Source organism: Myripristis murdjan, chromosome 1 (assembly GCF_902150065.1).
Source record: "Myripristis murdjan chromosome 1, fMyrMur1.1, whole genome shotgun sequence".
In the NCBI taxonomy this organism is placed as follows: Eukaryota; Metazoa; Chordata; class Actinopteri; order Holocentriformes; family Holocentridae; genus Myripristis; species Myripristis murdjan.
In genome coordinates, this window is record NC_043980.1 from 24,331,449 (window position 1) to 24,346,295 (window position 14,847).

The 14,847-nt window shown below is 40.5% G+C and overlaps 1 protein-coding gene across 1 annotated transcript; it reads left to right on the top strand.

The window, feature by feature from the left end:
• Positions 1-1,731: 1,731 nt before the first annotated feature.
• abcg2d (ATP binding cassette subfamily G member 2 (JR blood group)) lies at positions 1,732-14,840 on the top strand. Its single transcript, XM_030058011.1, has 16 exons — positions 1,732-2,130; positions 2,956-3,188; positions 4,424-4,483; positions 4,607-4,721; positions 4,889-5,041; positions 5,783-5,940; positions 7,198-7,349; positions 7,611-7,712; positions 8,046-8,296; positions 10,173-10,255; positions 11,899-11,988; positions 12,248-12,372; positions 12,551-12,705; positions 12,852-12,941; positions 13,544-13,656; positions 14,074-14,840. The coding sequence occupies exons 2-16, from the start codon at positions 2,977-2,979 to the stop codon at positions 14,219-14,221; spliced, it is 2,007 nt and encodes a 668-aa protein (XP_029913871.1). The 5' UTR covers positions 1,732-2,130; positions 2,956-2,976; the 3' UTR covers positions 14,222-14,840.
• The last annotated feature ends 7 nt before the right edge of the window (positions 14,841-14,847 follow it).

Sequence of the window (14,847 nt, forward strand, 5' to 3'; positions counted from 1 at the left end):
AAGTAATTTATACTTTGCTGCTGTGTAATGACAGATGGCCCAGTAGTTGTCATCTGAGAGTCTTTAAGAAAACAGAGTCAAAGCAGTAAAACTGGAACACACTCAGACAGCAATGATCCTCTGTTGAAACCTCCAGTGAGACAATTGTCTCAATCTGGGACTTTGCTCAGTGCAACTCCATGACAACAAGGTAAACTTGTCTGCAGATGTCTGTCTACTTTACTCACATTTGTATGTGTTTATGTAGCTCTAAGTACAGCCACATATCTTATTAATGTAAATGACTGAACTATGCTCATGGGAACTAAAGGAAGAAGTTTAAGGATAGGGTGGTGGATATTTGTTGCCACCTAGTGGTCGGATCAGTTTCACTTGAGGCAGGCAGTTATCGTCTCTACCTTTACTTGACTTGTCTGCACAAGTATACTTATTGTGACAAGTAATCTAGCAGCACTGCAACATGAGTAAAATATTTTACAATTATGTCTACCTCTTACAGTAAATTATTACAAAAGGCACAAACAGGCATTAGTTAGCGGAAAGCTTCATTCGTATCTTTAATCAGTATGCAAACGGGTAGAGCATGCAAACCACACAGAAAGGGCTGGAGTTGCAGTAATATACACTGCTCAAAAAAATAAAGGGAACACTTAAATCACACACCCCAGATCACAACGAATGAAATATTCCAGTTTAAAATCTTTATTACATAGTGTAATTCGTTGAGAACAAACTAATGTAAAATTAATCGATGGAAAACAAAATCATTAACTCGTTGAGGACTGGATTCAGAACCATACACAAAATCAAAGAGGAAAAATCAGATCACAGGCTGATCCAACTTGTGTGAATTTAACCTAGACCATAATGTGGCTCAGTAGTGTGTATGGCCTCCACGTGCCTGTATGCATTCCCTACAACGTCTGGGCATGCTCCTGATGAAAAGATGGATGGTCTCCTGGGGGATTTCCTCCCAGACCTGGATCGGGGCATCAGCCAGCTCCAGGACAGTCTGTGGTCCGTTGTGGCGGCGATGGATGCTTCGATACATGATGTCCCAGAGGCGCTCGATTGGATTCAGGTCTGGGGAACGGGCGGGCCAGTCAATAGCATCAGTGCCTTCATCATACAGGAACTACTGACACACTCCAGCCACATGAGGCAGGGCATTGTCATGCACCAGAAGGAACCCAGGGCCCCTCTGGCTAGCACGTGGTCTGTGCGGCCCTCCAAGGATATGCCTCCCCAGACCATCACTGACCCACCAACAAACCGGTCACACTGGAGGATGTGGCAGGCAGCAAGGCCTTTAACACTCTCCCCGGTGTCGCCAGACTCACGTCTGTCACGTCTGTCACATGTGCTCAGTGTGAACCTGCTCTCATCTGTGAAGAGATGAGTGTCGCCATCTCTTCACCTGTGCCAGTGGCGAATCTGCCAATTATTTCTGACAGTTTGGGCAGAAACATGCACACCAGTGGCCTGCTGGAGGTCATTTTGGAGGGTTCTGCGAGTGCTCCTCCTGTTCCTCCTCGCACAAAGAAGCAGATAGCGGTCGTGCTGCTGGGCTATTGCCCCCCTACAAAACCATTCCTTTATAGGGGTTGTCTTGCTAATTGCCTCTCCTTTGCACCTGTTGTCTGTCCAATTTGCACAACAGCAGGTGAATTGATTCACAATCAGTTACTGATGCTTCCTAACTGGGCAACTTGATATAACAGGAGTTTGACTGACTTGGAGTTACACTGATGATTATGTGCTCCCTTTATTTTTTTGAGCCGTGTATTTGTATAGATAGGTATTAGGATTTTGCTTGGCGATGTTTCATGTCAGCATGGCCTCTCCAGGCCCATGTGCTCATGCAACTGTTGTTTCCCCCAGTCTGACAAACATTTGGGCCTATCATTTGCATTAATTGCTAGTTAGGACGACAGTTAAACCTCCATGCAGTTTTCGTGTGTGAGTGTGTGGCCAGATTGTGAGGCACCTGTCATGCCCTGATGTTACGCAGGCTGGGCTGCCCGGGCTTCACCCTGCGCTCTCAGCGCTGCAAGCCTATAAATTCACTGGCTCTCATTAGGACTCAGCACCAGCACGCTGACTGCAGAGATCACAGAGTTTCAAAGCAGGGTAAGTCGCTGGAACAGCACATTTCCGTATTACAATATGCACTTTTTATTGTTTTTTTGTTTTGTTTTGTTTTGTTTTGTTTTGTTTTGTTTTGTTTTGTTTTGTTTTGTTTTGTTTTGTTTTGTTTTGTTTTGTTTTGTTTTTCCAGCTAGTGCCGATTACTTTGGCGACGTTTGACAGCATCCGTTTCTAAAAGTAATTTAGATTTTGCATGTCGCTAGCACCTTGTCTGATGCTTGCTTTTGCCAGACACGGATTGTAGTTCACTTGAGGTTGTTTTGCAGAGACTTTAAATATAAAGTTAACCGTCCCAAGTGAACTATACTCGTCACTGACCATTGCTGACCGATATATTATGTTTTTGCAAAATAGTGAGCTAGTTACAGTTTATTCAGTCTCCCTTGATGAACACTGTCTCGTTTAACAGAACTGAAACTGATTAATGATTATATTTTCCCGTCTGGATAATCCAAAGAGATTAATGTGACAATTTCTTTACTTTTTTCTGTTTGCATGCACTTTTCAAAGACTACTGCTAAATTCTGGCAACACTCTTGAGGGTGCATAATTAAGAGAAATGCATAAACCTGAGTTATGCATTTCTCCAGAGTTATGCAAGTTACTGCATAGGTTTTTAGCTCATGTAATATAATAGCACTCATTGATAGTTTAGTGTGCATCTCTTCTCTTCACATCCAGCAGACACATTTCAGTTTTCTGTCAGACAAGTACCTGTCACAAGAGGGTACGACTGTCACCTCAGCACATGTTAAATCATTTTCAGCTTGACTTTTATCAATTCATTCACATTTTTCAACATGACAGGGTGCTTGCTGTGTGGATAAGATGGAACTCGCCAATCATATCAACATCGCAATGATAGAAGATGCCGGCATCAATGGGATGGCCAGGTCAAAGGTAATCACAACCTTAGACCAGGCCAAACAGCCGTGCGGGTCCACTGTGAGCTTCCATAACATCCAGTACAAAGTGCAGCTTAAGACTGGGCTCCTCTGCAAAAGGAAAACCACTGCCCGGGAAATATTGGTGGATCTCAAGTTAGTGATAAATCCTTGTGTTTTTGTTCTATATTTCTGTATATCTGAGAATCAGCCTGTCTCTCTGTCTACATACTGCCCCCACCCTTCCCCACCCACACACACGCACAAAAACAAGTACATACAAACTTTACTCATAGGATTCAATGGGAAAAGGCTCATTACATTTGTTTATAATGGCATGATGAAGCCATGGTAGCTTTATACATCGGACTGTTGCTTATACGAATTAGAAATTTCAAGTGCAAAGAACCAGACAATAAAATAAGAATCCGGTGATATATGTTTATGGTTTGCAGACTTCTGGAGGCAATTTAAGATTTTTCAGTCAGACACTAAAAATGAATACTTAATTGGTGATCTTAATCTTTCCAAAAACCTTTGAATCCCTTAAGTGGGAGAAGGCATGTTAAAATGGCTGTAGTCTTTGATTTTCATTCAATATAACCATTGTATGCTTTCTTATCCAAAGCACTGGAATATTTTATATACAACACAGACCATAATGGACAATAGTGAATGGACCATTAAACTGGCTTCCTTCTAATGGTATTAAACACACCTGACATTTCCCATGGAGGAATGCATAATTTCACACAAGTTTTTGGGCCATTTCCCTCCTCAGTGTTAATTATATGATATTAAGCATGGTTTCTTGCATATAATCTCTCTGATTCACTAAAGAGCAGTCTGCCAGGAAATCGAATTAAACACTGTCACGTGATCCACTACAAGGCTTTTATTCAGCCTTTTAATTCTGTTTTATTTCACAGACTTTTTAGATCTTTTGTGTAACTGTTCTCTCTGAAATCAAAGAAAATGCCTTTGAATAATTTCTTTTCTGTTACACTAATATTTTTTGGCTCAAATGTCAAGAAATATCTGTGACATCTGTAACTCTTTATCTATCTATCTATCTATCTATCTATCTATCTATCATAATTGATCAGGCTTTTAATCATTTTGGTTCTCCTTAACGCCTAGAGTTTAGTTGGAAAATTTATGTAGTAGGAGATTAAACAACGACTGCTAGCACTTGGAGTTTTCATTCCTGTCTTGATGTATCTTTAAACTTCATACTGGTACCTGAAAACAAGAAAAGATAAAATTAGCTGTTGAAAACAAATCATATTTTAATGTAAACAGCTTGGGTGATGTCATTTTAAGTGGGTTATCTTATATCATTTGAATAATATATCAGCATTGCATGTATTAAATGAGTTTCCATCCTGCAGTGGGATCATGAGACCTGGTCTGAATGCCATTCTTGGACCCACTGGAAGCGGAAAGTCCTCGTGAGTACTGCGTCTGTCTCCTATCAGTGACAGACTGCACATACTAAGATTTTAATTCCAGACAGGTACCTGCATATGTCATTGTCATATATATTGACATTGTTTCTGTGATGATATTTAAAGCTTCCTGGATGTTCTAGCTGCTAGGAAGGATCCCTCAGGTCTCTCGGGAGAAGTGCTTATTGACGGAGCACCGCAGCCTCCAAACTTCAAATGCCTCTCTGGCTATGTGGTTCAGGTGCGTCTGCATTATTATTAATTACTGAAATGCTATTTAAGTAGTAACATTTGTAGTTCTGGAGCTTATTGCATTCCATACGTTTGTGGAGGCAGAAAAGATATCAAAGTGAAAACATAAGAATTAAGCCTCCTTGTAACTGACTGCTGACCTGTGGTAATGTTTAGGACGATGTGGTCATGGGCACCCTGACAGTGAGGGAGAACCTACGTTTCTCTGCTGCGCTGCGCCTGCCCAGCTCTGTGCCTCAGAGGGAGAAGGAGGCTCGCGTCAATCACCTCATCAGAGAACTGGGTCTGACCAAGGTGGCCGACTCCAAGGTAAATATACATATTCTCCTTTTGGCAATGACTCATTCGTCCTTGTAGCTACTGTAGGGCTCTGCCTTGGGCTTCTGAGAGATCAGGTTAAAGTATGGTCTTAACTTTCTGACCTAAACTTATTACTACTAATAGTAATTTATAATAATGCCGAAGCAGCTGAACCACCTTGCCAGCTTTATTGTCAATTCTACAATATGTACAGGACATACAGAGGATCGAAATTTTGTTTCTCTCAGACCCTTGGTGCAGACAATAAACATTTAAGACACAGTAAACATTATCTACAAATCTAAAATATATATAAATAGGGGCATATAAAAACTAAACTAAAAGAAAGTATTAAGAAGTAGAAAGGCAAACAGTAGCAGCGACACAAATTCAAAAATCTAAACAGTGCAATATGAATAACAGTAGTGCAATTGTGTGGGCAGGGGGCAGAGAAGGGAGGGGGGACAGGGCAGGGAGTAGGAGATTAATATATGTGTTAGGCTGATGTGTTCTTTAAAACTTCTTTAAAATGGTAAAGTGCGCGCACCATGTACCAGTACTTAGTCCTGATCGCAACGACCGGGGTTCAAATCCGACCTCAGGTCCTTTACTGCACGTCATTCCCTCTCTCCCCTGTCTATCTCTACTGTGACTGTCAAATAAAGCAGAAATGCCAAAAAAAAATCTTTTTTTTTTTTTTTTTTTTTAAAAACTTGTCTCCTGTTAGTTCATGTGTGGGTCTGTTCCCAGGTGGGCACTCAGATGATCCGGGGGATATCTGGAGGAGAGAGGAAGAGGACTAACATCGGTATGGAGCTGATTATTGATCCCTCTGTTCTCTTCCTGGATGAACCTACCACAGGACTGGATGCCAGCACCGCTAACTCTGTATTGCTGCTGCTGAAGAGGTAATGACAGGTTGACAGGATGTTTGACGCTTTTCTGTGACTCTTCTTATTCATCCTGCTCACATTGAGATAATCAGCCTCATTCAACTTGTATTCATGTTGGCTTATGTTTATATGTAGTGATGATTTATCCTTAATCGCGCACATCGGCATTCAGACTGTGAACCTGTGTGTGGCTGGACTGCAGCTCTTGCTCAGCACCTCCCGTGCAGCTATGCATGCAGAATGGAGTGTCCCCAAAGAGAATTGTTCCCCTCGCAGCGTTTCTTCCTCTCTGTATGTGAGGTCCACTTGGATTAGGCTTGCCTTCAATACTTGCCATAAAGACTGCTGCTTCATTTTATTCAGCCTAACACTGTGTTGTACGTACTGTAGACAAACTCTTTGAACATTTCCAATTTATAGCACTTAATATTGAAATCAAATTAAGCAAAACACAGTTGGTCTTATTATACGTTAACAAATGCAATATGTAATGATGCCGGTCCATATAATAAGACAGTTCATAAAATGCTGTCACAGAATTTGAAATATTACACAGCTTTTAGGCCGCTGTGATCTTTACTATATTTCTCTTTAGGCCTACAACATTTTTCATTTTTTTCAAAATTGAAAGCAAGTGCTTCTCTCAAAGGGAATGTGACAGGCCTGCTGAGAGCGCCAGTCCAGAAAAACTAATATCAGAAACCTGCAGGCCAGTGAGAAGTGCAACAAAGAGCCAATTAAAATTCCCCCCTGCACCGTCCCACCTTGAAATAAAGTATGCAGATTTTGTTTCATTGCATTTGTGTCTTGGGTGCAGGACACTTTCTTGTGTCCACTTGACGCCTGTGTTTGCACAAAACAGAGAATCTCGTTTTATATTTTCTGTTACCACTGGGGAAGAAAAGAGTCATATTGACGACCGTGAGTGCTGGAATTCTTTTTCATGCATGATTCCTCCTTACACTTCAACCACAAAAAGAGGGATTGCTTGTGTTGCCTCTGACACAGCAGTGAACTTAATGCTTTTATATGATTCAGCTCAGTGTCTGTCCTCCTGCAGTATAGCGTCACGCACCGTCCCAGTCTTACTCACAGTTTGTCATGAAACTCTCTCTATGTAAAGATTCTGGTGGGACTTCATGCAGTCCTTCACTCATGTATCACTTCACTAATTTTTTTATTATTTGTTTTTTAATTTTTCTGTAATTTGAATGCATCTATACTCTGTTTATACTCAGTGGACTCATGTTTTTACTGTGTTCCTCTTTTCAGAATGGCCAGTCATGGACGCACTATAATCATGTCCATCCACCAGCCACGCTACTCTATTTACAGACTTTTCGACACTCTGACCTTGCTTGTTAGTGGCAAAATGGTGTACCATGGGCCAGCACCGAATGCTCTGGATTACTTCGCCAATATTGGTGATTATCCTCGTGAAACTGAATATCACCACAATATACCAATTATATATCTGTATATTATGCCCTAGTGTTTGAGATGGTTCTCTGGAAAATATTTGTGGATGGTTGTGCAGTTACATTTTAATGAGACTGAGTAGGAAACAGATGGAAAGCAAAGAAAGAAGAAATGTCCTAATATAGGATGGGACATGTATGGATATTAAGCATGGATTACTTTGATGTTCCTGTCCACATAATTAGTTTTTTTTTAAAATGTTCCAGGGTATGCCTGTGAACCCCACAATAACCCAGCAGATTTCTTTCTGGATGTCATCAATGGAGACTCTACTGCCACCCCTATGACCAAGATGCACAGCTCTGAAGGTAAAGGCATGTTTAAATTAAAAAAAAATGCCCTGAAAACCAACCACAAATCCTATAGTCCAGATTTAATAATGTCCTTGAAAAAATGAAAGCTGTTCCATCCTCTCATAACTGAAGGATTTATGAACCATAAAGCTTGTTTTTGAATCTTTAGTCTTAATCATTTGTCAGTATACTGAATGTGAGATATTTGCATTATATTTTCCATTTCAGGTTGAATATCCACACCTTGAATTGACTGTTAATCTGGTGCCGTATGGAGTTATTGGTGTACTCCACAGAGGAGTATCTCTCTTACTCACATCCCTTGTTTTCCCTCGTATTCATGGATAGAACTGGACTTTGAGGAGTTCAGCAGCTCCAGGCAGAGCATCGAAGACCGTCTGGTGGAGGAGTACAGGAACAGCAGCTACTCCAGGGACACACGGACTGAGCTGGAACGCATCGCCCAGGGTAAGGAGTGCATCTCCAGGCCCAAGTCTCGCACTATTACCTACAACAGCTCTTTCTTCCACCAGCTCCGATGGGTGCTCAAGAGAACTTTCCAGAACCTCATGCTGAACCCACAAACGTCAGTGGCTCAGGTGAGAAAACAGCAAGACTACAATGATGGTCATAAAATTCAAGCCATATCTGTAAAGCCACTTATTGTTGTAATTAGAGTGGTTTGATGAGATACGTTATGCATAAATGGCAAAAAATTATGGTTAGCACAGCTTAATGAGTAACTTCTGATGTTTCTTGAATTTTAATGGCCTATCCAATAGCTTTCATAAATGTAAAGTGTTCAGTTTGCCCAGCTGTAATATTAATTTGGCTCAGGGTATGGATTGCAGCGTGAAGCTATTGATTACTATACTGTGGTTGCAGATGAGTCTACTTTAGCACTATTTTGTAGCTCAAAGGCTTGAGGGAACAGTTCACCCAAAATACAAAAAATGTTTTCCCACTTACCCCCGGTGCAATCTGTCCATCCAGATAGTTTCTGTGTGATTTGGCAAGGTTTCCAGTCTGCTGCAAACTCCCCTGTCTCTCTGCACATCAGTACAATGGGGCTAGATAGGTATTCTTATCAGGGTAAGCAATTAAAAATTCACATGTAAAACCCACACCAGTAGGGGCAAAAAGTTTGGGAATTATTTCCTGCTGAATCTGCCTGTAATTCAGGAGGCAGATAGATACAGTTTTGGTGTCCTTTGGCAGGGAAAAGTTTCCAACAAAACTTGCATCCCCAGGGGCTGTTGATTATGTCAGGTTTCTGTGTCATTGTTGGGAAGAGCTGTTGCTTTTTAATATAAAGTTTTGACGGTTTGAGATCCAGAAAAGAATACTCATTCAGTCCCATTGTACTGGGATGACAGAAGACAGGAACAGCCTGGAACCAAATCACACAGAAACTATCTGGATGGATAGAATGCATTGCAGGTAAGTCAGAAAATATAACTTTTGTATTTGAACTATTCCTTAAAAGATGTTGTCACCTTCACTCCTTCAAACACAGTCCAATCGGTGAACAAAAAAGGGAAAGAAAATCAGTGTCAGTGCTCTTGTCAATATGAACAGGGCACATGGACAGCAGTTTGGAGTGGCTAAAACTTAGAGCTCTCATTAGCCAACCCAATTGCAGCAAAATGCCGTCAAAAGTCTCCTCACTTTAAGAATTATTAACAGCTAATTGGCCCTAAATAAGTCACAATAATCCTATAAGAGGGGCTCTGGGTGGCGTGGGCATCATAATCGGCTTTGGTGACTGCTGTGACCCCACTCTTGCCTCTTTGGGCCAGGATCTGAACTGATATCATATCTGGCCAAAGCCCCTTGGCCCCGGTCCGGGACCCATCACATGATGGCATCATGACCCATCACTCCACTGCCCCGCTTCCACGTGAGGGGCTGGGGGGAATGAGGTGAAAAAGGCTCAACCTTATTAGCTTATCCCTTCACCCTGGGAACCGTACAGGACCCGCTTAGTCCTGTCATAATCTGTAAATTGTTGGGATTAAAACACATGTCCCTTTCACTTTTTCTCACTCTTTGCTGTCGTCCCCCAACAGTCCTGGTGATTCTCTTGGCTAGACCAGGCTGGTGGAGAAGCAAGTGCTTCCATTTAACCCCTGATCACCCAAAACACTGGTCACAGAAGTACTATATTGATTGCTCAATTCATTTTTCTCCACTCACCAACCTTTGCCTTTTTACTTGCTTTCAGATAGCCTTGGCATTAAACCCTCTTTTGCCATAAAGACCAAGGAGATTAGTTTGTATTAGACGAGGGCTTTGATCAAACAGGCTCCCTCATGCAGTTGAAGTCTCCAAGCAGTTGTGCAGCATATTGTCAAACACTTTTGATTGTTTAGGCCCTGCTGCCATGACATACTGCTGCAAATGTTAGAAACAAGATTTTCGAGATAGTCCTTCAGGCCTTTGGCATCTAAATCTCTCTTGTTTCTTTATGAGCAGGTGGGAGTCAACATTTTCCTCGCTCTCATTGTGGGTGCCATTTTCTTCGGGGTTAAAGATGATCAGAGCGGTATCCAGAACAGGTAACAGAACTGCTGAAATACGCACCTCTAAATGTCCTGCAAAATCTCAAATTTTATTTTCACTAGCTGGGTTTCCATTCTAGCATAATTGTGCAAATCATGGTGCATCAAAACTGAAAGCCTAAATCACAAATTAAATTAAAATGTTCCTAATATCTCAAGAGGGTTTGTGTGCTCAGTTTAGGCAGGTAAGATTTTTGTTGCTAAAAAGCATTTACACAATCAACTGTGACATAAAAGGTTTCATTTACAAATAAACAATGACGTTGAAGTGTTTTTTCTGCCATCCCAGATATTTCCCTAACACAAGAGATAAATGTCATTGCAGCAACAACAAATATCAATGATCAGATTGATGAGGATTTATGAAAAAGTCATTACAGAAAGTAAATTGCCAATTGCCATTAAGGACTTTTATCGCTGTCTTAGTGACTGTGTTTGTTGACATGTCCATTTCACATTCCATTTATTAACCACAGCTTTTCTTTTATAAAGGCCTGTAAGGTGAATTGTTTGTACCTGACAAGTTTCGGCTACCTTGCTTCTGCAGCCTTCATCAGAGGTGTCACGTGTCACTTGTCAGGTACAAACAATTCACCTTACAGGCCTTTATAAAAGAAAAGCTGTGGTTAACATTAATTTGTAGGCCAAATGAACCTTTTTAATACATTTCACATTCCTTTTGCCTCTTTATTAATTTTAACTTGGAAAACTGGCAGTGCTCCAAATTCACATTTTATGTAATTTGCTTGACATTTGAATAGAAACATAGCTACAAAACTTTTTTATGATGCACAACACTTTCTTGAGATACACTCACAATAATGTGTACACAGCTAGAACATTTTGATGACTTAATTTGTATTGTTCTTGAAGATTATACTTAGATAGAATGGGTTTACTGGCCTTTCTACCAAATGTCTGCACAGATCTCCAGATTTTTAAGTATATGACTGTTTTTGGTAGAGAAGTGTGATAAGTTGAATAATTCCACTGTTATTAATCCTCTTACCGTACTCAACTTTATTTTTTGGCACAACCTGGTACTCACAAGCCCAGTGAAGCACACCAGACCACAGAATGCACAATTCATTCAAACACTCTGTCTCTCTCTCTACCATGCATGGCTAAATATGGCTCAGTGGAGTGTAAGGACTTAATGGCATTATATTCATGGTCAATGCATAGGGAGTATGGCTGACATCCATATATGCAGCTTAAATGTCCCAAGTCACCCCGACCTTTGTTTTCAGTAGGTGCGGCATCACATATAAAGGTTGCATTGGAGGCTGTTGTCTTTTGCTTTGTTGGGATAGATGAATATTGTGCATGAGTTATACATAGATGCACGGTATGTACACATACACCACACCACCTTTAGTGCTGTGCCTGTGTTGGTGTTGTGTTGCACCCTCTCCCTTTACAGCCAACTGTCTGCCAATGTCAGGGAATCAGAATTTAAATTTAGAATCAAAACCAATTATTTTGTATCATTTCATACTCTGGCCTCTCATCTCAAAATTTATGATGTGCTGGTTCTCATGTAATTGTCTTGACTTGGATCTGAGGAGCAGACAACATTTCATCAGTGCTCTCCTTTCCTCATGGCGTATGACCAGATTTCTTTTTGTCGTTTTTTGCAGGATGGGCGCCCTCTTCTTCATCACGACCAACCAGTGCTTCAGCACCGTGTCTGCTGCCGAGCTCTTCATCACGGAGAGGAAACTGTTTGTGTATGCAAAATGATAGCAAGCTGTGTTTTCCCACAAGACTTGACATGCTGGAAGATAGTGACATAACTATGACAAGTGGATATTGAAACATAAATTTGAAGTGAAGGGGTAGAGGAATACTTGATGCTCAATATTTGATGTAATTACAGATTAAAGCTAACAAGAGACACGTTATTTTGTATGAATGACTGCACCTATAGCTGTAGCTCTTCTTAATGTGAAAACACAACCTAAGACGGTTTGGATTCTTTCCTGACAGGCACGAGTACATCAGCGGCTATTACAGAGTGTCAGTCTACTTCCTCTCTAAGATCCTATCTGACATCATCACCCTACGCACCATCCCAGCCATTATCTTCAGCTGCATTGTTTACTTTATGATCGGTAAGATTATCTAATGGATTAATAGGATAAAAGACATATAGAATAGACTGACTGATGGAATACTTTGTGGCAGAGCCTGTGAATGCTACATTGAGTACTATGCTGAAAGGTCATCTCAGTAATTAGTTTTTATTCTGTGTGTGTGTGTGTGTGTGTGTGTGTGTGTCTGTTCATCTAGGGCTCAAATCCACAGTGTCTGCCTTCTTCATCTTCACGCTGACAGTGACTCTGGTGGCCTACACAGCCACAGCCATGACCATGGCCATCTCAGCTGACCAGAGTGTGGTGGCTCTAGCCAACATTTTCATGACCATCACCTTTGTCTTCATGATGGTGAGAGGAGCATTCAGAAAAAGATACCACTGTTTTGTAAAAGCAGCGAGCCACTAGATGTACTCTTTAGCAGTATTTTTGAGCAGCTAAGAGTTGTTTGGCACAACATGAAGCTGAAAAGCATCAAACGTTTGTTGTACATTTAGATTTTCTCAGGTCTCCTGGTGAATCTCCCCAGCATCATGGATTGGCTGGCGTGGCTGAAGTACTTCAGTATCCCACGCTACGGCCTAGCAGTAAGTCACAGCTAAAGCCACTTCAGATGGCTTCTGTAAGTTGACATTTGTTATTACTGTTAAAGTTTATATGTTGACTTTTGACTGAATTCTGGAAAAGCAATCTCCCTTTTGGATGAACATAAATGAGTAATATTTTATGTAAGAATTTCAGCAGCACTGACACCGTTCTTGCTCTGCTGTTTTCTTTAAAACTAAATTTTGTGGCTTAGGCTTTTGGAGTGTTTTCCTTCAAACTTACCTACCACAGCTTTCAATATCCGCCTGAACACAGTTGTGCTGTACAATAGAACATTATACCTTAGACCACATTCATGATTCCATATTCATTGTTTGTAATTTGATACTACATTATCATAGTATATGCAAATTGCACCATGTTGCTGTGTTTGTCAAACCATTGTGGTAGTGATGAATCATCCCTATCCTCCTCAATTTGAATTAAGACTCGACAAACAATGTAACAGCCTACATCAATCCTTAATTTTGTAGCCATTTTCCTACCCTTAACACTATTCAGCGTGATCAGCGTGGAGACTTGGAGACTACAGTCTTTACGTGTCTTCTGCTTATCATGTATTGCCTCTGCTGTCCATGTTCAGGCCCTGAAGATCAATGAGTTTGTGGGTTTGAAGTTCTGCGAGGAAGCTGTGATCCAAAACACCACCATGCATCCTATCATGAGCAACTGCACTGTGAACACAGCTGGCTTGGCGTAAGTGGATCTTTACGTGTGCTATGGTAGTGTCGTAGTAATCATTTACTAAGATCGAGACAGAAAAACAAAGTTATCATCCCCTGTGATTATCTTCCCTTGACACAACTTAGTTCTATCCGGCTGGCGCACATGACCTCATATGAGGTGTTACCTCACCAGCAACATTTTGCATGCTAATTATTTTTCTGTGCTGATTGTGGCATTACAAAGAAATAGCTGCTTCAACAACGTTTTGCAAACAGCTGCTGTGGAGCTATGTGTCCCTAGAGACAGTTTCCCTGTGGTTGTGTTAACTGTTACACCTTCATTGTTCAGTATGAGTATACCGATTTATGGAGACAGGCAAGGAAATTCAATTTGAACTCTGATCATACACAGTATGGGCTCAATCTCTTGGGAATTGTCTTATTTCAGGTGTACCGGCGAACAGTATCTGGACTACCTGGGGATAGAGTACACAACCTGGGGGCTGTGGGAGAATCATGTGGCTCTGACTGTCATGGCATTCATATTCCTCATCATCGCCTATCTGAAACTCCGCTTCATTAAGAAGTTCACATAGATGTGTGTGAATCTCTGTAACAGTTTATTTTTCTCTTCAAGGAAAAAGGCCAGTGGTTGTTTTGTTCGCCTAACATTTTGCCATGGAGTGTGCCTATGGTTTGCACTTACAGTATATAGTCTAATATTCAGTATAGGTAAAATGTACCTGAATGTAAATTAGCACTGAATGAATATTCAAGTTTCAAGTCTTTTTCTTATACCGCATTTATTATGGGCATTTGTAAGTACTTCTCTTTACTGTTTTATGTTCAAATCAAGAATGAGACTATGCCTATGAGCTCTTGACTAGCTGAAACCACTGCTGAGAAGCTAATTTATTTAGCTTTTGCAAAAATTCCAAATCACACTGAGTCAAATCATTCTTGATTATAATTACCTCCATTATGTTGATTGTTTGTAAGAGATAATGTACCATTTAATCAAGTAGACAGTATTTGTTAACTAGATGTTCAGGAACGTACATATATATATGTGTATATATATATATATATATATATATATATATATATATATATATATATATATATATATATATATATATATATATATATATAAATGCTATATACTTATACTACTGTTTGAGAGCAAACTTTTATAAAATTTTCATGTTATCTTGATTATAGT